Genomic DNA, 21,871 nt, shown 5'->3' with positions numbered 1-21,871 from the left:
AACTGCAGTGCTGGAGGGAATGAAAGCAAGGCTCATAACACAAGGATGTTGCACACGATCTATTCCTCCCACATACAGTACAGTAAGTGGTTTGACACAGGGAGATTTAAAACACACCACACACACACACACACACACTTAAGACATGGAGGCAGTTGCAGATTATGTTTTAACAGACGGGAGCTGATACAACTTTAATCTTATGCAAATCTTCCACCATTTCTTCAAGTTAGTTTCCAACAGTTTAAATTCTATCAGTCATTTCTGCTTGGTTTGGAGTCTGTAGGTCAGGAGCGTTGACAGTAGCACCTTACCCTATTAAAAATAAAGGGATCAAATGTACATCTCAAACACTATAACGGGTATTTGAACAGTCTGCAAAGATATGCATGGCAATGAACTCCAGTACTAGTAATCTGACATAATGCATTTCCTATTCTATCTTGTGCAACATTGGCATCTCAAAGGAAGGTGTGTGTGTGATGAAACATTCAGACAGATAGATCTATTTTGAGACAAGGCAGGCACAACATCTTCTCATCAGACATCAGAACCAAAAAGTTCCACGTTAGGCAAAGGGAGAATTAACTTTATCTACAAAGCATACAATCGACAAACCCCTTTTTTTTCCTTGTTGCTTTTTTTTTGACAATGAAATATTAGCATACGTCTAAAAGGCATCGCCATGTGCTTTATATGATAATGGTCTCAATACTCAATAAAACAAAACTAGTTAATGATGAAAGACACAATTAAAGCTCTCAGTCGCTACATATGGGCCGACGTCTCGCCTTCGACACATTCGAGCATTAGTATTTCTGCGTAACGCTGAAACACAAAAACAAACAAGACAGAAAAAGGGTGGTTCACAAAGTGTCACTACAAAGTCTATAAATATACATACAGTGAATGATGTCAACCAAAAAAAAGCTAAAGCAAACAGTTTTCAATAACGGATGTAAAGTAACAGAAAAAACAAGTCATTATAAGCAGAACAAAAATACCATTGTGCTTTGTCAAGAGGCTTTATCATGACAGACTGCATCTACAGCGACCTGGAGGCATGAGTGGAATAAGTAAACCCAGTTTGAAGACTATTTGTGTATCTTTGAGTTCTGAAAGACAACATCCATATGCAACGCAGGCAGGAACTGCAAATATTAAATATTTATATAATAATTCAAACAAAAGTTGTCAATAAAAACATTTTGAACATGAAGTACATGTTGTAACATAAGAACACTGAAATGCCGCTAAGTAAAAGAGATAGTGAGGTTTATTCAGAGACCGTCCTCTGAACAAATTAAAGGCCATGATCTCTCACACTGTCATGCATGCCAGAGTGCTAATATATATATTTTTTTCAATTGTCGATACTTAAATAACTTTCAACATTTCCTCTAACATAGTTCTACGTCTTCATACGACCACATATTACATGATAAAATACCAGCACAGACACAGTGACCTGAATGATTTTTGGCACGCCAGATATCCAAAATCAAGACCTCCTGCGGTAGATTTCAACTGAGTTTGGAGCGACCGCTTTGTCACCTGGATATCTGGCTTTTTGGCCATGGTAAGCAACAGCCTATAACAGCTGAACAAGGCGTAGTGCAAAAACTAAAATGTTGCAGTACATGCATGCAAAGGAACCTGCAGTCAGCTGCATATGTTTAAAATATCTCTTTGCCATTACGTGTATGACATCAGAGAAAATGCTCAATAACAGGAATTGCTGGAAACTAATCACACCAACCCATCCAGCATTCTCAACTAGCTATTATTATTATTTAAATTATGTTTTTCGTTATATTTTCTGACAGTAGAAAAATAGCTCGACAGCCTTATTACATGTAAAATTAGGGATTCGTGTCAATAAGAATCAAAACATTGACACCGCGGACGATCAGAGTAGAAACGCAGGTTTCACACTCGAGTCGAGTAGCTCACACGTTCTGGCTGTTCTACAAAGGCCACGGGAACGCTGAAATCCCAAATCTGCTAAATGTCCTACATATATGCCTAAAAATTTCCCTTCCACTGATACGAGACAGAATCGGTAGAGCAAGAGAGGTATACTTTAGCAGAGACAGGCTGCTGAGTTAGTGAGCGGTTCAATACGGTGTTCTGAGGAAGGAAAGCAGTCCCTGTTAAAGTTCTCCGGGTTTCTGGTTGCAGCTGGTGCACACGCGCACAGGGTGGTCCCAGCCACGCGATGGAACGGCTCGGCGCTCGGGGGAGCAGTCGTCGCACACTCCTTGGCCGCAGGCGCGGCAGTGGTGCTTGGACAGCTTGGCAGTGAACTCGCGCTGGCAGTTGTGGCACGACAGGATGTCCTGGTCAGGAACCCAGTAGGCAGGACGAGCTGCGTCTTTCACTAGGCCTAAAAGGAGGGTGGAAAATAAATGCGCCACACTCACAGGTCTGGAAACTTTATATGACACCACATCCTGTTCGCTTAAGTTTATACTGCAATATAACCTAATAGAATCTCTGTCACGCAATAATTGTCTGTAAAACGATATCTGCATATGAATATGTAGAATATGTAGGCAAGGGACAAAAACTGTGGGACCAAATTCTTTCAAATTTTCACTTGCAGTCTTGTTATAGTAATACTAACCAATCTCAGCTCTAGGCTACATGCAGTCTGCATTCTTGAAAACATTCATCCAATCGTTATCCATTATTTTTTTGCATTCTCCAACACTGAACAACTGGTCAGAGCTGACTGAGCAGTCCTGGCCTGGATATCTGTTGGCAACACTGGAAGTTCCCCATAAACTATGTCAACAGATCCAGCTGATGAATGCTCTCTAATTTGATCTAATTATACCCATGATTAATTCATACAAAAATTTTAGTAAAACCTGACAACATAATGTTTTATATGGGGTTAGTCCCAGTCGCCTTCTTTTAATGGGAACAATGTTTTCCCTGAATTTCTGTTGGGTGATGAGCAAGTGGTCAGTAAACACTCACATTAATCTCCTTTAAATTATTCCTTTCAGTCCTGTAAATTTAAAACGGCTTAAATCTTTTGAGCTTTCCCCATGTTTAGCTTTCCCCAGTACTACCTGAAGTGCAGCCCTGTTTCAAGTTGTGACGGGAACACAGAAACAAGAGCTGGGTTTAAAAGTAAGTTGGCTAATTTTGTTGTGATTGGAGAGGACGTCACTCTGCGGTATTTTTGGGGTAGTCACAGATATGGAGATATCTTCAGCGAGATATCATGTGGTCCAAAGCATAATTATCTATGCCCTTTACCAGTAAATTTAGACCTGCAGGTATATATAGTATCTTCACATCTATAAATATTTAACTTGTGTTTGGATTACACAAATACTTTGGTTTTGAATGCTAATAAAGAAATCTGAATAAGTTTGTGGCCTAACTGAAAAAGTACAAAAGTTGACACTCTCTTCTTATAAAGCAGAACTTGTTCTTTCTTTTGGATAATCCTGACAGAATCCTGCCACACTGGCTTAACAAACACACTTAACAAAAGCTTTTTCTCATATCCACTGGCCAAAGTGCATCCTGGAGGTTAGTTCAAAGGGTACAGAAATGATTGATCCCGAGTAGTTAAACGATCACTGAGGAATTCTCACAGATGTATGCTGTGTAGGCAACCTAACATCAATATTAAACAAGTACAAAGCAAAGGAGACTCACAAGCCTGGCAAAGTCTCATAAACAAAAAGAACAGTATAACTGGTCATCGATCACATCGCTGCACTAAAGACATCTGGTAGATACAAGAACTGAAACACTGGCAGTGTTAAACATTAGATGGGAGAGCACTTCTGCATGGAGGTGTTGCCACAGATATGTCCTGAACAGAGTGTCCAAGGCGTTTTTAGGTTCGGTGGCCAGTGTGTGTGGGAGGGTTTCAGTTTTTTAGCTTATAAATATTTTTTGCTGGCAAGAGGAACTAGTTACAGGAAAATGCAATCTCCATATAAATGTAATCATTTTACTGCCATTAACTTAAAACACTTCAGATGGCTCAACTGTTTCCTTGATTTGCAGCATAGAGACCTGCTTTTCATAGCAGTACATGTTATGTTAAAACTAGGCCATTAGGGCATCTCATATTCCTGGCGAGACTCCAGTATGACATAAATAAAGGGAAAAGACTTTTCTTTTTAACTGAAATTAAGCAGAATGGGCCTCCGCCACAAGAGGGCATCGCTCTGGTGTACTACCATTTACTGGGTCATTTGTTTAGGTTGCATAACCCTTCCCCTTTAGGTTTTGTTTCGGGGAAACACTCACCTAGTGGGATGTCAATAGCAGTGACCACGACTCCGAATGTGTTGGTGACAGCTTCTCCAACCTTCCTAGCAAGCGTTCCACCTTCTTCCTCTTCTTGCTCTGCTTCAAGTAGTTCTGGATAAATTAAAAAAAAAGACCCTTATTAAAGCCATGCTCATAGATGTTAAATGGCAGCATAACAGAGGTTTGAGAAAAACAGAGGAGATCTGACATTATTTAGAGTGTGTGTACCTGCATATGAAGATCTCTGCTCAAAGCAGACATCACACACTCTGACAGGGGCAAGACCCCAGCCTCTCTCGGGGACGGGTGCAGCTTTGGAAGAGCAGCCATCACAGAAGCCCTCCCCGCAGGCACGGCAGTGATGCTTGGTGTCGTTATCCTGGAAGACTGCGTGACACTTGTGGCACACCTTGCATGAGAGAAAAATAATCACAGTCCGTGTTGTATTGAGCAAGAGCTAAAAGAGTGCGGATGCAACACGAATCCAAGTTTCATCATGAGACGTGCAAATGTAGATTGTGTAATAGGCACACCGCAGACAGTAAACATCCTTGTGAACATGAAAGTGTTGACTTGGCCGTTGGTAGCTGGTGGCAAAGGATGGGGCTGTGTGTGTCACTCACCAAGATGAGGGAGTTGGGTTTCCAGTAGGCTGGGGCGATCTGATCTGTCAGCCAAGAGGTGACGGCCTTGGCGGGTTTGACACTGAGCTCTGACACAGACTGGGCCACTAGGTTGACTCCATCCAGAAGCCGCTGTGCAGCATTGCTGTTGTCCTTTAAAAAGCCATCCGACTGCAAGAAACAGACAGGTTATCTGTAGCCATAATTAAGGTCTATGCAAATCAGTGAAATATAGTCTGCATCTGATAAATAAATTAAATACTTGGCGCCACTTACTCCCGGCCAAACATGTTGGATCTCGGTGCGGACAACTGTATCAACAGGATCCTGATTTCCATACCAGTACTGTCGGCTTCGATAGATCACTCCACAGTTGGGACATTCAATAACATACCTGAACATATATTTAAAAAAAATGAAACTCATTTTTTGTGACAATAATCTGGTATGTAATCTGATGTGGAGCATGCATGTTGGAGTGACAAGAAGAATTTAATTTTAGGTCAGAGCTTTAAAATGATGTTAACCAAAGCCTAGGTACAGATGCCCTCGCAGGTCATTTCCTTACTACTTACCCAGACCAGGCATACTTTGCGAGGCCCATCCATGGAGAATCTGAGGAGGCTGAGGTCTTTGGCACTACTATCACTTCTTTTCCTCCTTCATAGCAAGCCTGATTTGATGCACAACATAAATGATTTCAATTTAAGGCTCTTTGGCAATGACACAGAAGTAATTACAGTGTTATGGTCAAAACAGAGAAAGCTAAAAGTCAAAGCTGAGTCACCACACTTACTTTACAGGTGTAAATGCGATTATCATACTGAGCAGAATAACGACAGCGATGCTTCGCCTCGTGGCGCACTCCCTCTCCTAAGTGGTTCATGCTGTTCTTGCAGCCAGAGCTGAGGTAATCGTATTAACACAGAATGTAAAACAGCAGAAACAGAAAAAGACTGAAGCAAAAATGATTAAAAAAAAAAAAAGACTGGCAAGAAATACTTACCCACAACTGAGGCACAGGCTAGAGCAGGTGAAGTATTCATCAGGAAAGAAGCAACTGTGTGCTACCAGCTCACCTGCGATTTCCCCACTGAAGCGCTCGCTCAGTGCCTGCAGGGAAATTAAAGATCAGCAGATATTAATCCATAAACTGCTGTCAGACCAATTCAAAAATGCATTTCCATGTGATGCAGAAACAAGCAGACTTCTAAATGCAGCCCTACCTGCAGGGCTTTGAAGATGACCACAGGTGTGCGTGGAGAACGGGTGGCGTTGTTATCCAGGAGCTGCTCCAGTTTATTCTGTAGGCCGCGAAAGTCAGTAGGAGGACTGAGAGTCTGCGTACCCCAGTAGTGGACAGAACTAAAGGCCTCTGGAAAGCGTGAAAGCTTCCTGAAGCGCTCCAACAGCAGCCGATCTACTGACTCGAATGACTTATCTACAACAGGACAAAAATTTAATGATTATTAACATCAGCTAAAATATACTGCAGATATATTTAGCATTTATCGACAGTTCTTAAAATAGTGTGCTTGAAAGAATGCATGTGACATGTGAGGGGAAATAGACAATATTTGCCTTATAAGAAATACAAATGTGCCTTTCATTCCAAAAAAACAGCGTGGGTAATAAAATGGCCTGCATCTACCAAAGAGCAATATATGGTAAGCAAGGTAATACCACATATAATGTAATACCTGAAATAAACACGAATAGAAATGAAGAAATAAACCCTGAACAGGAGGAACCTGTGGAGATTTTTTAGAGCTGATCTTGGAAAAGCAAAATGGCACAACAGTGAATTCAAATCACAATTCTGAATGCAAAAGCTGCCAGACAAACAGGATTTTTTTTTTTTAAAGAAAGAGTATGAAAGATATGAGACTATGGTAAAAACAGGCAGTCTTCCTCAGTAAAAGGGCTTATCCAACTTGAGCAAATTGCAAGTCTCTGCAAGCTGATTATTATACCAGAGCCAGAGGAACACAAACCAGTAGATACTGAGGACTGGAAAACACATCACCCTATTAGAGTTTAGACAAATTCAAATAATGATTCCCAATAATGTACAATACCTGGTGTTAAAACTAGATGTAAATGTGTAAAAACTGGTGTGACTACAGCTATAAATGTACATTTCTTTATCATTTCCAGATTTAACTAAAGTTGGAAAGCTGATTTCGACCTCCAGATAACAGGGATAGAAGGCTAATATTTGCTAAACCCCAAATTATATGCAATGCTTAACCCTCAGTTGACTTTAAAGGGGCCACTTGTAGTCCTTTGATGCAATGATCCATAACTACTGTATATTCAGAGTGTCAGAGTGAAGATGTTAAATAAAGTTATTTTTAAAAGGTTTAAGTTATTGCATTGCACCCTTTAACAGGAGGAGGTGTTTTACCTGAACCCAGCAACTTAGTGTGGACTGTTTCATGGAAGATGACTACAGCGGGACCCAGGGTGGACAGTGGAACATCCAGGCCACAGCGTGCTGTCGTTGCCTTCAGTTCCTTGGTGAAATGCTTCAAATATGCGTCCGAAGCATCTCCGAGGAACTTGAAGAGGTCATCGTGGAGACGGTCAGCATGGGTGCGGTAGATGATGAGGTCAGAGATGGCGAGCACCTTGAGTAAGAGACGTGTTCTCTGGCCTTGTTTGGAACTGTTCCCAAGCAGCCCCTCTGTATCAATGACCACTAATTTATGGATGGGATCAAATGCTGCCCACACTCCCACTGTGCATGACTCTTGTGCAGGAGAAGTCTTGAACACCTCTCTGCCCATGAAGAACGTGTGGTTTAAGGTGTGAGATTTGCCCTCTCCAGTGTTACCAAAGATGGACACCACCTTCAGCAGCTGGTCGGGCGAGCAGCTGAGGCTCTTCATGAAGGAAGCTTCATCTTTTATCTTAGGACAAACAACAAGTGTAAAAACTTTAAAGCATAAACAAAGAAAATGGAATACAGTCCTATTTAATGCCCACTTGCACAACTTACCTGCATTTCCTCATTCTCATCAACCAGAAGAAAGCTTGATACCTTCTCCAGAAGTTTAGCCTTCTGAGATTTGGTCTCATCGGCTATACAGACAGCAGGCTGGGCAGATGTTTGGACAGAGTTGCATTCTGCAGGTTTGGGTGGTGGAGGATAATGTGTAAGCTGGTGTTTCTTCTTGTTGCCTCCACTGTGGGTACGTTTCTGACAGTCCTGACACAGGTTAACTTTGCAGTTCTGGCAACGGACCACAGACCGATGGCGCGTGCCACTATCCCCACTACCTCCTTTACAGTTGTCACAGTATGGGACATGTCCAGGACCTAGCTGGACCCGCTTGTGGTTCTTTAGCCGGTCATGACTATGGAGGTCGAGCTCACAGCGAACACACTGCAGGCTTTTGCAATCAACACACTCAAATGCCGCCTCCTCAGAACCACCACAGGAATAACTCTCCTGACATATCAGACTAGTATTGACTCCCTTTTCTGAAGATGAGCCATACCCATTCATCGTTTCTTAAGGAGTGAGCTTGAATACAGACTGGCGCTTATTGGAACAGCTTTGACAACAGCACCAGCTACTTCCAATAGCAGTTAATGAAAAATGCACAGTGCAGTAATACTGAAAACTGAAATGCTCAAATACAATGAAATAAACTTAAGACAGCTGCATGATAACAGCGCAGCTATCACACTGATTTAATACAAAGTTTAAACACTGATGTAAGTGATCAAATTAGTTTTAGCGGTATGAAATTCAGACACCTAAACGGGTTGATCTAATGCCATTTAGTGCACCTAACAAAGGCAGTGAAGTAAAAACCGTCGTCTTCTTCAGTAACGTTTAATATCCTTTGATCCTGTTAGCTTGTTCATGCATTAAAGTTAGCATTTAGCAGCAATATTACCCAAAATATATATCTAAGGCAAGAAAGAAACAGTTAGGTAACACATAAGTGTGTGTACAGGTAACCAGTACCTAACGAGACAAAGAACCCCCCTTGGGGGAAAAAAATACCAAAACAAAAATGAGCAAATGTTAATGCTAACAACAGGCTAACTAGCAAGCTGACCCTCTGTGGGTCTATACCTTGCAAATTCAGTAAATTACTTGGCAACCAAATGTGAACAGTTAGCTTAGAGCTAGCTACTTTAGCCGGACAATTTCAACTTTTTTCCCCCACCTCAAACAAAAGCTGCAATTAGCGAGCCAGCAAACCACCACAGCTCACAGCCGTCCAAGCAAGCAGCTAGCCTCCAGTCTGTCAACTAAACAGCAACAACATATCAACAAACAACAGCTAGTCGATGTCAAAAGCTCGAATATCTGCGGGCTCTTTCACTAAACACCGGGAGGGAAATCGGCGCGATTCGGTTTTAAAAGTCTTTAGAAGAGTTACTGTATTTAAATTCTTCCAAGCAATGTCATTGTTTTGTTCTTCAGCCCCCCTCCCTGATAGATTGCTCTAGCTACGTTATTTTGTTGCCAGGTCAGATCAGCTGATCAGATTATTTTCAGTCACAGGGTCAGAGCAGGGTGACGCCACGTTGCATCATGGGAAACGTAGTTCTTGCTAATAGTTTGCTCTGTTTACATTCTGTGCAACTCCTAAAAGCTCACATATTAAAACGTTTCTTTTTGAATTTTTTGTATAATATAATATAATATAATATAATATAATATAATATAAACAAAGTTTAAAAAAAAAAGTCCAGAAGAGAGGAGAGAATCAGTGAGCAGCAGTATGACTTCATGCCAAAAAAAGAACACTACAATGTGATGTTTGCTTTGAGAGTGTTGATGGAGGAGTATAGAGAAGGTGGTAAGAAATTGCATTGTGTCTTTGTGGATCTAGAGAAAGCTGATAGGCAGGTACCAAAAGAGGAACTGTGGTACTACATGAGGAAGTCAGGAATGGCAGACAAGTATGTGAGGGTTGTGCAGGGACATGACAAGGACAGGAAGAGAGTGGTGAGGTGTGCAGTAGGAGTGACAGATGGCTTCAAGGTGGGGATAGGATCGGCTGTGAGCCCCTTCTTGTTTGTAGTGGAGACGGACAGGCTGACAGATGAGGTGAGGCAGGAGTCTGCATGAACTGTAACATTTGCAGATAACACTGAGATCTGCAAGAGATGATATCTACTGGATATAAATATGATCATATAGACCAGGTGTGTCAAACATAAAGCAAAAACTCCAATTTGGCCCAAAAAGTTATATTTCTGTAATTTTGCAATTTAAGTCCAAAGAGTAATGTTGGCAGATTTCATTAGTCAACCACAGCATTTCTTTATCAAGTAGAAAAACTGAAACATACTCTTGAAATTGCACTTCTTTTTTATTATATTCACATACTGCAGGGATTAATTAATTTGGGATTTCTCCCAAAGACAAGAACTAACAGACTTAAAAACTCCTTTGTCCCACACGCCATCAGACTGTTTAACTCCTCTCTGGAGGGGAGAGGGAGGGGAGACAGGAGGACAAAGGAGGGGGGAACAAGCAAGCTGTAGTGCCTCTTCACCTCACTGTGCAATTACCTTTTGTGCAATACTTTTGTTAATAGTCAATGGTGCAATAGACTTGAAATGTGCAATTTCACTTGTATTTTTATTTTTATTCCTATTTATTCTATTTATCCCCTTTGTATATTTTATTTATATATGTCTCTGTATTTATATATGTGTATATATATATATATATATAATATTCTGTAACTCTGTAACTTCTGTCGGTGCTGTGCTTTTTTGGAAACCGAATTTCCCAGAGAAACCCACCCGAGGGATTAATAAAGTTTTATCTTATCTTATCTCTCTCTTATCTTAAAAGTGCATTTAAATTACCGTACACTGACAGAACAACCAGTTGGTCTAGCCCATGGTCTACGATAATGTCCTATTAAGCACAACATTGTGAAAAGCTCTAAATATCTCTTTAAATTAATATCTAATCCAAATCTACCTGTTGCTTCTAGTTGGCCAAATCTTATCCTTAATCTAATCACTGAAATTAAAACTCCATTACCAATCATCGCCATAGCTAGGAAAATGTGGATGGGTGTTTTAAAAGTAGGTTTGGGAAACAAGTCCCATCATCAGGCTTCAGGCTCAGGATGGATTTAAATGGCTTTTATCTTGTAAAGTAGCACTTCAAAGCAGCAGCAGGGGACCATTTGTCCTAAATGCCAGTCTGCGCTTTCCCTCCGTTTCTTCACTGACAGTAACTTCTAAAGGCAAATCCTTAAATTTGATGTTGTCTTTTTGAAAGCAAGCAAATCACAACCACTGCATTTCTTAATCCATTTATTACAAAACTTACCTAGCACACAGAAATATAAATAATAACAACAACAGCCAAAATATGAAACAAGAAACACAAAGGTATAAAGAGAGGAAGTGTAGCTGGCTGAAGTCACCGTTTGTCCGGTTTGTCACATTTCACACAAAGATGGGGATTTTGAGATCAGTTCTTTAAATCCACAGCCCACAATTTGTAGACAGACACTTTGTTTAAAAAAACAAAAATCATGGTTTGTTACGGTCGAGTGAGGATACCCGCTCTGCACTTTGGATTTCAGATCACAAGAATCTAAAGATTTTCCTCCATCCACCATCATAGAGAGACTTTAAACTGTTAAGCAAATTGAGCTTTTTGTATTTAGTGCCACCGTGCTTGTGCTTAATGGCAGCAAATACAGCACAGTCAAAGGCGTCTTTAAGGTTGTGCTGTGTGAGAGCCGAGCACTCCACGTAGTCATGAGCTCTGATCCTGCTCGCGAGCCGTCTGGCCTTGTTAAAGAGCACCGGTCTGGTGCCCTGCTGGTTCAGATGAATGAGGACGTCCACACTGTGTCGAAGGTCTGACTGAGTTCCAACCAGAACGATGGGGGAGATTGGGTTGGCGGCTCGAATCTGTGGGATCCATTTGGAGGTGATATTGTCAAATGAGATGGGGTTGACGAGGCTGAAGCAGAGGATGAAGACGTCCACATGGGCATAGCACAGAGAGCGCAGGTGGCCAAACATCTCCTGATAGATCAAACATTGAGAGATGAGAAGCACTGGACCCACTTGTCTGTTTAGAAAAAAAAAACTGTGATATGTGATAATTACCTGTCCAGCAGTATCTATCAGCTTAATGTGGGTTGGGATTCCATTCACATGAACTAATCCTGGACGTTAGGTAGAGACAAGCAGGCTTTATTGCTGGGTGAAATATCTGACCTTTAAATAAAAGAGCTCCTTCACTTACCTGTGAAAACATCAAATGCAGTTTGCCTGTACTCAGTGTTGTATCCATTGAAGATGTAACTGATAACCATGCTGGTTTTTCCCACTGCTCCATCACCAACCAGCATGCAGCTCACTTCTTCTCTCATTCTGTTTGCTTTATCAGTTCTATGACAGGCCATCTTCCCTTATATTATCACTGCACTATCTTAGAATCCCAGCAGTGCGAAAGTCTATGCAGGAGTGCAGCACTAATGTAAAACATGTCTTCTTCCACCCCGGGGGCCTGTTAGTGGCAATAAAGGGAGAAGGCCACCTCGATTTGAAAGAACAAAGGCGCCCAATCAGATGAGTGACCTCTTCTCAACACTTTGACTGTTTCCGTTTGATGCAGATTTACATAGTCACTCCCACCAAACACTCGATGTGACTCATCCAATAAAGGTCACTTAACTGGACGTTAAAGACGGCATAAGAGGATAATTCATTTTATTTGGCAGAGTGCTTGTTTGTAAATGTGTAAACTTAACACACACACATTTGTGGAAGACTTTACAAACTCTTTACATGCCCAATTCTGAATATACTAACGTGAACAGCTGTAGTAATAACGTCGATATTATCGCGAGAGTAGATTTACGAACTCCTAAATTCTCTTCTGTGCGGAGATGCATTATGTTCGCGCGACAGTGATGTAATACCATCGCCGACCACTAGAGGGCAGTGTTGCTCCAGCATGGAGCGGGTACTTCACGGTGTTTCACTCAGGTGCAGTTTCTTGATTTCGTGAAACGAACCAGAAAAGGTAATTATTCTGACTCATTCACAACTTTCAGAAAATTATTTTTTATTTTCTGAAGTGACAGAAAATAAGCTTACCGTTTTTTTTTTCCATTTTAATATTCCTTTAATCAGTACACAGCGAAATATTCAGCACCCAGAAGCTCCAAACAACATTTCTCAGGCCGGTTTGTTTTCATTGGGTATATACATTACATTTCAATACCAGCTTCACTCTGCCACGCAAAGAGCAAAGAGCAGAGCTGAAGGGAAGTAGTGGAGGTCATTGTTTGTCATCAAGTCCAGTTCATAGTAGTGACGTCAGGTCCCATCTGTCTTTTTTTTTTTCAGGGTGACTGGGTTCATAAATACACACACGCCTACACACACACACACACACACACACACACACACACACAAATCCCAAATATATTTTTTAAAATCTCATATTTACATTTCCTCTGTTGCAAACACACTCATACAGACTGCATCTGCAATTCAGCGACTTCCACATCTGCAGAAACTCAGCATATTACTCTGCTAGTATAACTAATCACAGTACGTTAAAGGAGCTCACACTGATAATTCTTTGATCACATGCTGGCCTTAGTTCAGGGGAAACTGCTGTAGTTTCTCTGAATTCCCATCATGCATTTGATTTGTGTTTCTAGGCAGAAATACCAAATGCATTAAATAAGTTATTTAAAGCATTTTAAGCCTGATGTTATGGAAGTTTTGACCAAATACAAAAAATCATAAATTAATAAAACTTTGGCTTGGAAAACCTCTTCTGCACAACTGATTTATAATTGGTTTATAATGCAGCTGGAGTCATTTTCTTATGATGCAGCATCTAGATTACATTACGCCACACTTTTAAGGCCAGTCTCTGACCTTACAAAAAAGCCGTTATGGTAATATTAGTAATGTCTGCAAAAATAATTGGTTATTATCTTACTGTACTTTTCCTTAATTGAACTTGCTATTGCAGTCATGTTTTGTTGCAACATTTGCACTGAGCCTTGAGCTTGTTTCCCTCGCAAACAATCCAAATTTTGCACTCCAACATATCACAGCTGTACTGCAGAAGAATTGTACCAGCAAGCGGCGCAACATATTTTAGAGCCCGGGAAACGTTTGGGGGGTTGAAACTGCAGCTTTAAACAAAGTGTTGCTCCTTATCTGTCTGAACCTGCAGGAAACTCTGCGAGCATTGTGTTGTAAGGTCTCTGCTTCCTGTTTGCCGTTGTTTCTCACTTACTCTTTCTCTTCTCCCTTTCTCTCCCCCCTTTTCCCACCACCTGCGGTGCGAGTGATAGAGTTTATTCCCCGTGGTAGGAGGACAACATCTGGTCCCCACCCCACCTCCTCTCCATACAAATCATTCTGCTTGCTCAACTCCCATGCTACACCTTTGACAGCTGTGAGTCACAATGTGCTGTTCCTTAATCCAAGGTAAATGTCAAATGCAGGAAGTCGCCTTTAAATACCCTTGCATCCAAAGATTGTTTTTCTGTAACTTTCTTTTATCATCTCAGATCTGTCACAGAGCTTTTCAAATAGAAGCAAATGTCTGTGAAAGGCTTGCATCACCCTTAACTCGTGCAGCAGATGTCAGCAGAGTGTTAATGGCTCAGTGTCCTGGGATGCATACGTTGCTATAAACATGTTTAGTCTATGCATTCCCACGGTCTATTTTTGTATAACTAGACATGCAGAAATGAATACCGACATAGATTTATTTAGGTAATCTGCTTAGGAAGAGACTCTGTGTGTGTGTGGCTTAGGAGAGCCCTCTGGCATGCATAGAGCTCACTTCAAATTCCACACCTTCAATATGTAGTGATAAATCTTGTTAGTGTGCTCTGACTGCAGTCTATTTATTTAAAGGCATAGTTTGAGATCAGCACAAACGCATCCGTCTCGACCCAAACTATTAGCCCAGTATTTTAAAAATAAACTCAACATCTGCCTGCACTTCCTGTCTCATATCAAATCTGACAACAATAGGGAATCTCTGCCAGATAGGTGTTAAAAGATTATGCTGCCCCCTAAGCCGGAGCTCAGCATGGCACTCTCAGGCCACAAAACAAGTGGCTGATGCCGACATGGAGTGATAAACAATCCATTTGCATAACATTTCCTGTATCTCATTTTAAGTAGATGAAGATTAGAGCAGGAGGGGTGCATCCATCACACTCCACATAATAGGAACACTTTACCTTATACGTCATTAAACTTAAGTTGTTCTAGTATAAACCACTGTTCTCTGAAAAGTCCCATTACAAACACTCACAAAACAGTGCTTTGTGTGTTCAGTCTTCTCCGTGCGGCCCTCACTAACATGCTCCACTCTGAATCTATGAGAAAACCTAATCTAGCAGCTGTACTAAATACTTTAATAAATGCTAACTCCCAAAGCAGATATGCCAGACAATCATAAAAACTAACATGCTAAGTTAAGGAGGTACATTTTTGACATAACTTACTCTATTGCTTCAGCATATTAGTATAAAAAACACAACCTCGAGGTCTCTGTCCAGAAGAGCGAAGCTTGAGGAACTCACACGTACCAGCTCAAGGGAGTGAAAGGAAGATTTCGTCCTGAAGTTGTTGACACCATCTCAAAACTTTCAACTTTTTATTAGCGCTAGACAAAAATGACTAAGGAAGTCTGTGCCAGGCACTGTTCATATAGTAGGAGTGACCTTCCAGTTTATAAATGAGTTTCAGAGCTGGACTTGTTTTTAGTAGTGCAGGGATAGTAGGGAGCTGGGTTAGTGTGATGATACCGCTTCAGTTTTTTTGCGGCCCTCTTCTCAGTGAATCTCAAATTCTCGCACCTTATGCTCACCACACAAAGTGATTCACGTTGAGACTTGTGTGGATTTCGTCTGTTCTGCACATGACCCTTGCTTGTATTCTTGCCTTGTTGCCAGTTATTGAGATGCACTGTGGTATCAGTGCGTTTTCAGTTAATCTGGATTGACATTGTAGCCATTTGGATCTGAGCCAGCTTATGGTAAGTCATCCTGCCCCAATTTTTAAGTAAAGCTTAAGGATTTTGGGGGCTTTTGTTAGCCAGCAAGAATCCATGCCAATTTAGTTACCTCTGCTCCATTAAATCCTAGCTGGGGTCCAGAAGCAGCAGACTAATCCCACTTTACCCTCCAGAGAGCATCGTAAGGGGTCTGTCCTCTGCCCTCAGTGAAAAAAGAGCTGCTCTCCCACGAACCTGTTCAAAAACTAAAAAAAATATTTATTTGTCTGCACCATGGGAATGTGGATTATTAACACACATTTAAAAGCCCTGAAAAATGTTTTCTAGATCATCCTGTATGCAAAGTGGCCTTAGGACAAGTTGATGAATTTCTGTAGATATCGATTGATCTTCTTTCTGAAAATGCTGGGACTTTACATGAGTCACAACTGAGCAATATTAAAACTATGAGAAGATTTTGCTGTCTGAATTAAAAATAAGAATTAGATCATTCTAAGAAGGATAAATAATAGCTTTCTTTTGTGTTGATTCACATGCATTTACTAATCAATTTTTATGGATGTTATATCGATATTTGCTGAGAAACGTTTAGTTTAAACTAGCTCATGTGCAGCCTGGCAGTTACACATTTACTAGCTTTGTAGATATGAATGAAAAAAATTATTGAATGAAGTTCTAAAAATCAGTCAGGTAATGCTGATATTTCCACACAGTGGACTCCATGGTATAGTTTTGAAATTCCTAGCAAGTTAGTTGAGAATACTGATGCTGAACTTACATTTATGCAGTACGTATAAAGGTACGGCCAGCAGGTGACCTGGCTCTGTAACAAAAATATAAGCTAAGATGAGCTAATATATGTTTTTCTTTATTGTTTAATCCAAACAAACCTAAAGTACAAATGTGGGTTTACACAGGTTTCTGATTTATTTTAAAGATGCTGGTATATATTCTAGTTTTCACACACTTCCACGAGAGAAGGATGAAGAACGGATCAGATCTGAACAAACCTCAGATTCACAGGTGTGTTTTAGCTTCACCATGATGAACCATACATGTCCATGTTTAACATACTGCAGGGAAGCCCCCAGCTGCCTGTGAATGGGCACATTCACATGATCATCCTCACACTGTGAACATGTAATAAAACTCGCAGGTTGACTACATTTGCAGAAATTCGTAATAATTAAAGTAAGTTCATATGCTAGTGTGAACATTTGCAGTAGTTCGATTACTTTGTTTTGCCATTTCGTAGTTATCTTTACCTGCAAACAAAATGTTTTCTGGCAGACTCTCTCAGGCACTTGTTAGGAAAAGTTTCCAGCTGCTACACAATGCAAATACAAAACCAGCTGCTGGATATTCCCATGTATTTTTTATGGTTACGTCACATAGCTGACAGCTTTAATCTGGATTGTTGACTGCTCTCATTTATAGAAATGGAAAACCTGAACCTTTTAGTTTCCAGGTGAGTCACTGATGGCATCATCTCAGTCTTACTTTTGCCATAATATTCAGGAACCCTGTTGTCAGAAAGGCCTGCAAATCACAATAATTCATTTATGAAATTGATAACAACATCAACAGAGGTTTCACCCTTTGGCCTTTGGAAGCATCTGTGCTTTCTCCTTATTTTAGTTTCAACTGGCTCCGCATCAATCCACACAGCATATGTTCTCCCAAGGCCTGATAACAATCTCTTCAAACAGGAAGCTCTGCTGTAATTGGCTGACTAACATGAGAACATGAACTTTCCAAATGGACACAACATCACAGACGAACACAGAGTATCATTTGTGGATTTCACTTCTAAGATTACACACTTAAATATCATGTCAAATATCACAGCAAAGTGAGTGAAATGCTCGCACTATCATATGAACTACACAGTTGGCTTTTATTAAATAAGTCCCTTATAAATCCATGAGTACCTAACTCATAGAGTTCTGCCCCAGCCCCCCTGAAACCCTGGATGGATTTATTGGAAGATAATGGGTGGATGGTTGGTTGGGTTTAAAGATAGTATTCCCTCTAGAAAACTTCAGACCAGCATTTTTGGTTAAGCACAGTCTTTCAGATTAAAGACAGAGTTACAGTGACCCTGCAGCTGCTTGATTATTAACTGCTGTCCTGTAAAATAGCACTGATATGGAACCTCTGTGAGTGTGTGGGAAACAGAGCAGCCTTTCCTGTTCTTTGAGAGAAAACACTCAAGAGAAAAATGGCCGGAAACCTCCAGGGCCTTTTGATTCACTCTGAGAAATCAAGTCAAACTACCTGAGAGCTTGGAGACCTCGTAGTGTCTGAAATGAGCCAGTAGATGAACATATTTGATAGTTTGGGGCTTTTAATTGATTTTCTTTTGTAGCATAAAGGAACTACATGTGGAAATGGCTGTTGTGGTGAAATGATAATGAAATGATCTGGAATTTCCTCACAGCTGTCATTAGTCACAGTGTGTCCTTTTTTAACAGCAGACCGGTCAGACTGGAAAGCACTAGATGAAAAGCAGGTGCATTCTACCTAGCTTTCCTAAAAGAAATGCAACTGTATCGTCTGAACTAGTTGACCTACATCAAACCGAGCCACGCCAGAACTGTTTTGAGCTATTTCAGGTGCCAAGGGTGGACTCAGCAAAGATGTCAAAAAAATATGTGGACAAAGGTGAAGTCCTGTGGTATCATTTCTGCCCCCCTGATTTTCATAACTTAAGTGATATTTGATTAAAGTGGGCAACTCTGTGTGACTGAGACGCAGTGTGTGTGGTTTTAAGGAAACTAACGAGATCATCCGGTTAAGAAGACTGACACATCTGGGTGAACTTCGTTTTTGTTTTTTTTGTTTGTTTGTTTTGCTTTCCAGTGTTACGATGCAGTGACGAGATGCCAAACCCGCTACAAAATGTTCCAACCAAAAAATTCCGATGACTCAGGCGTTGTTTATGTAGTATTTGTCTGTAAGAGTACAGCCTATAATTAATTTGTTCCTTCAAAACCAATTCTGTTCTTTGTTGTCAATGCCAAGTACCACTCTCCACCGATACTTTTTTTGGTGAGATGTGTGTCAGGGACAGTACATTCTGGGTGTGACTGACTGAAGCTGCCCCGAGCATCTGCCAGTTCATAAAGACTGCTTTTATTTGGAGTAAGAGCTCGATCGAGCCACATTAGAGCACTGATAATTTACAACTGCCTCCAGCAGCTCTCATTATAGCTACAACAATAAAGATAGGACATTCAATAACTGCTCCCTGCCACACTCTTTGCCAAAGAGTAGAGGAAATATAAGAAGTTGTATTCACGGTGTCACTCAGAACAGAGTGCAAACATCTGTGACATTTCTTTCTTTTTCATTTCCTCAGTAATTACTCAAGAGCAGCTGTGCTGTGTGTGTTCATTGCTTGTAATTAGGATGGCAAATAGACTGGCCCTGCTACCACTGGCATCCCGATTCATGATTATACATCACACAAAGCAGCGTAGAGTAATTTTAACAGTTATTGTGGTGTTTTGGATTTAAAGTCAGATTGCGTACATTTAGAAACTCTCACCTCAGTGCACGACACCCCTCGGCCAGACCAGTGACACCGCGGTGAGTTTGGGTGTAAATGAGATTAGGGAAATGAAATTAAGTGGTGCAAAAGTGACGTTCCTCAGGGATCGAGGCAGCAGGTCCCTGGCCGCAACTTTAATTTTGTCAAGCCTGATTCAGGTCCCCGTTCCTGCTCTGTGCAGATTGAATTAAGAGATCCAGCCCACATGAGTCATGTTCTGCTTCGACGAGAAGAAACACTTTTCACGCAAACTGCTAGTGATAATGAATGAGTTGTGTTGATTGCCGCACAATGATGGATGAATACCAACTGTGATCTTTCTCTTCTGCCACATGTAACCAGATCAGACGCAGCTCAGGCCCAAACCAGAAGTCAGATTTACCCTTTTGATCTGAGTAACCTGAAAGCTTTCGTATAATGCACTTACTACGTGAAGTACGAGCTTCTGCGTCTGTTAGACGATTGAAACATTATTTGTGTCTTATTAATAGATGGTCTTCCTGTTTCGATGAAGTTGCCTTCCCAATCAAAAAAACACTTAGGTCCTCTCATAGAGGGGTGAGGTGACCCTCAGGAGACAGAGCTGACCATCCAGTGTAAGAGGGCAAGGGCTCTAAAGTGGATGGACTCCATTAGCGGCCTAATCACTTTCTCTTTAACATATTTCCAAAATGACCATCAGCCATTGACTGACCAAACCAAGGTCAAGAGTCAGAGTTCAGATTGAGTACACATTAGCATGCAGGTGGAGGCTCCAAACACAAGAAACAGTGTTTTTTAGGGACGTGACAACTGTTCTGTGTAGTGGTGGATAGAACAGATAGAAACATGCTGAGCACATGACCTCAGTCTCTTTGTGTTATTGTCAATGTTCTTTACAACTAGGGCTCTTTTTTAACAACATAATTTCCTAAAATTGTGGTTCACAATGCACATGGAGCACAAAATATGCACTTTACTTTTTAATTTACTTATTACAAGAAAAAGCTTCATAGAACCAATTCTGTGGGCTTAAATAGCAATGCAATTAAGAGCAAAAAAAGAATGCAAAATGTCAGACATATGGAGATGTTTGCACATATGCTGGTGAAGAATTACCTCCTAAGAATATTGATCCTAGGTCTCACATTTCCTCTGCACTTTGCCAAACACTGGTGGTAAATGGTAAAGAGGTTTTATTGACTGACTTATCTTTATTGTTATAGCCACAGTAAGCGGTAAATCATGCAGTCATCTGCTTTGAATGCTATCAGTTCATTAAATGTTATCTGTTGTCGTAGCTCCCATAATTATACTTTAGATTGAGCACACAGCGTGTGATTGCCGATGACTTCGTGTGACTCAGGCTGTCTTGAGTTTGTGTAATTAAATGCATGGAAAAATTAATCAGGTGGTGTACAGCCCAGCGTTAGACCAAAGCCTGTAATAGACCTCAGATCCATGTCAGTGTCATTTTTTCCTTAGCTTAAGTGTGAAAACAACCCTCCTACAACATACTACAATAACTACTTTTCCCAAGTAGTTTTGATGCTTAAACCGAACCAAGCACAAAAATGAATAAAAACTCAAGAAGGAAAGAACTTTATGATAAAGGCCTGCTGTGCCAGCTGGAGAAGGATGCACCCAACAGGTATTAGTGTCTTCAAATCCTAACATGCCAAGAAGTAGAGGTCCAGCCTTACTTATACGTTGAAGAATAGACTGGAAGAAGATTAAAATCTCATCAAAAAAAGAAGAAACTGAATGCTGTGCAAACAGAAACTCTCGATTCATTTAGCGTCTCTTTCTTTAGTAAACTCATGAATAGTAAAAATTAAAAGCATGTTGGGTGTGGACTGAAGGGAAACGAGTACTCATATTTTCTGAGTCATCACGGTCATCTGACATTTTTGTCAGGAACAGCTTGTACCAGGACTGCACAGTACCAGGTTTCTGTGTACCACATGTGACCACATGGGGTGTAGAAAACCACTAACAAACACATGACTCTGTCTTGTTTATCTGGATAATCTCATTAGTTTTAATGAAAACGCCACGTCTCAGACAACACTGATAGCTCGCTTCACTTTACTGTTTTTCCGCAAACAGTATCTTATTGGGCCACTGTATGGTCAACCCCGGCTTATCATTTGGGTGATGCTCTTTCAGGTACTATCGTTGTACCTTGGACAGTGGTTTGTACCTAACAGAGACCAGCGCTGAATCTCGAGGAACACTTTTGTTCTTTAATGTAATGCTGGAAAAATTAAGCATAGTGACAACAATAGAAAGTGCATGCTGGGCGCAGGGGTAATCACTTAGAAACAGAAACAAAGAAACCAAAGAATCAGACCAAGCACGGTGAGAATAAATGGCACACAAAGATTTGGACCCAGAACTTCATCCCGTGTGACCGTAATA

The 21,871-nt window shown here is 40.8% G+C and overlaps 2 protein-coding genes and 1 long non-coding RNA gene across 4 annotated transcripts; 1 reads left to right on the top strand and 2 right to left on the bottom strand.

Annotated features, from left to right (window-relative positions):
* Positions 1–46: 46 nt before the first annotated feature.
* LOC120740347 (zinc finger FYVE domain-containing protein 1-like) lies at positions 47–9,404 on the bottom strand. Its single transcript, XM_040042647.1, has 11 exons — positions 7,909–9,404; positions 7,315–7,819; positions 6,134–6,348; positions 5,914–6,020; positions 5,704–5,812; positions 5,483–5,580; positions 5,184–5,301; positions 4,908–5,078; positions 4,513–4,693; positions 4,282–4,395; positions 47–2,386 (listed from the first exon to the last, which is right to left on the bottom strand). Exons 1-11 carry the CDS (start codon positions 8,416–8,418, stop codon positions 2,154–2,156), a joined length of 2,361 nt encoding a protein of 786 aa, XP_039898581.1. The 5' UTR covers positions 8,419–9,404; the 3' UTR covers positions 47–2,153.
* A 1,793-nt stretch (positions 9,405–11,197) lies between these two features.
* On the bottom strand, positions 11,198–13,923 carry LOC120740518 (rho-related GTP-binding protein RhoV-like). Of its 2 annotated transcripts, XM_040042945.1 has the most exons (3): positions 12,160–13,923; positions 12,021–12,079; positions 11,198–11,936 (listed from the first exon to the last, which is right to left on the bottom strand). In XM_040042945.1, the coding sequence occupies exons 1-3, from the start codon at positions 12,317–12,319 to the stop codon at positions 11,487–11,489; spliced, it is 669 nt and encodes a 222-aa protein (XP_039898879.1). In that variant the 5' UTR covers positions 12,320–13,923; the 3' UTR covers positions 11,198–11,486. The 2 variants fall into 2 exon arrangements, with proteins under 2 accessions (XP_039898879.1, XP_039898877.1); XM_040042943.1 differs by having other exon boundaries at positions 11,198–12,079.
* A 337-nt stretch (positions 13,924–14,260) lies between these two features.
* Positions 14,261–20,405, top strand: LOC120740519. The gene is made up of 3 exons (XR_005697392.1): positions 14,261–14,372; positions 16,856–16,941; positions 18,986–20,405. It is a non-coding gene; the product is annotated as an uncharacterized LOC120740519 (long non-coding RNA).
* The last annotated feature ends 1,466 nt before the right edge of the window (positions 20,406–21,871 follow it).

Source organism: Simochromis diagramma, unplaced genomic scaffold, assembly GCF_900408965.1.
Source record: "Simochromis diagramma unplaced genomic scaffold, fSimDia1.1 OVJJ01000304.1, whole genome shotgun sequence".
NCBI lineage: Eukaryota > Metazoa > Chordata > Actinopteri > Cichliformes > Cichlidae > Simochromis > Simochromis diagramma.
The sequence above is the reverse complement of the archived record's forward strand: the minus strand, read 5'-3'. Positions and strand labels throughout refer to the sequence as shown.

Bases quoted from the DNA above. Each gene is read 5' to 3' on its own strand.
- LOC120740347 (XM_040042647.1), bottom strand. From the start codon at position 8,418: ATGAATGGGTATGGCTCATCTTCAGAAAAGGGAGTCAATACTAGTCTG. The intron at 7,820-7,908 runs GTAAGTTGTGCA...GTTTGTCCTAAG, and splicing joins ATGAGAATGAGGAAATGCAG to ATAAAAGATGAAGCTTCCTT. The intron at 6,349-7,314 runs GTAAAACACCTC...GTCCTGTTGTAG, and splicing joins CACTAAGTTGCTGGGTTCAG to ATAAGTCATTCGAGTCAGTA.
- LOC120740518 (XM_040042943.1), bottom strand. From the start codon at position 12,319: ATGGCCTGTCATAGAACTGATAAAGCAAACAGAATGAGAGAAGAAGTG. The intron at 12,080-12,159 runs GTAAGTGAAGGA...CCTAACGTCCAG, and splicing joins TGCATTTGATGTTTTCACAG to GATTAGTTCATGTGAATGGA.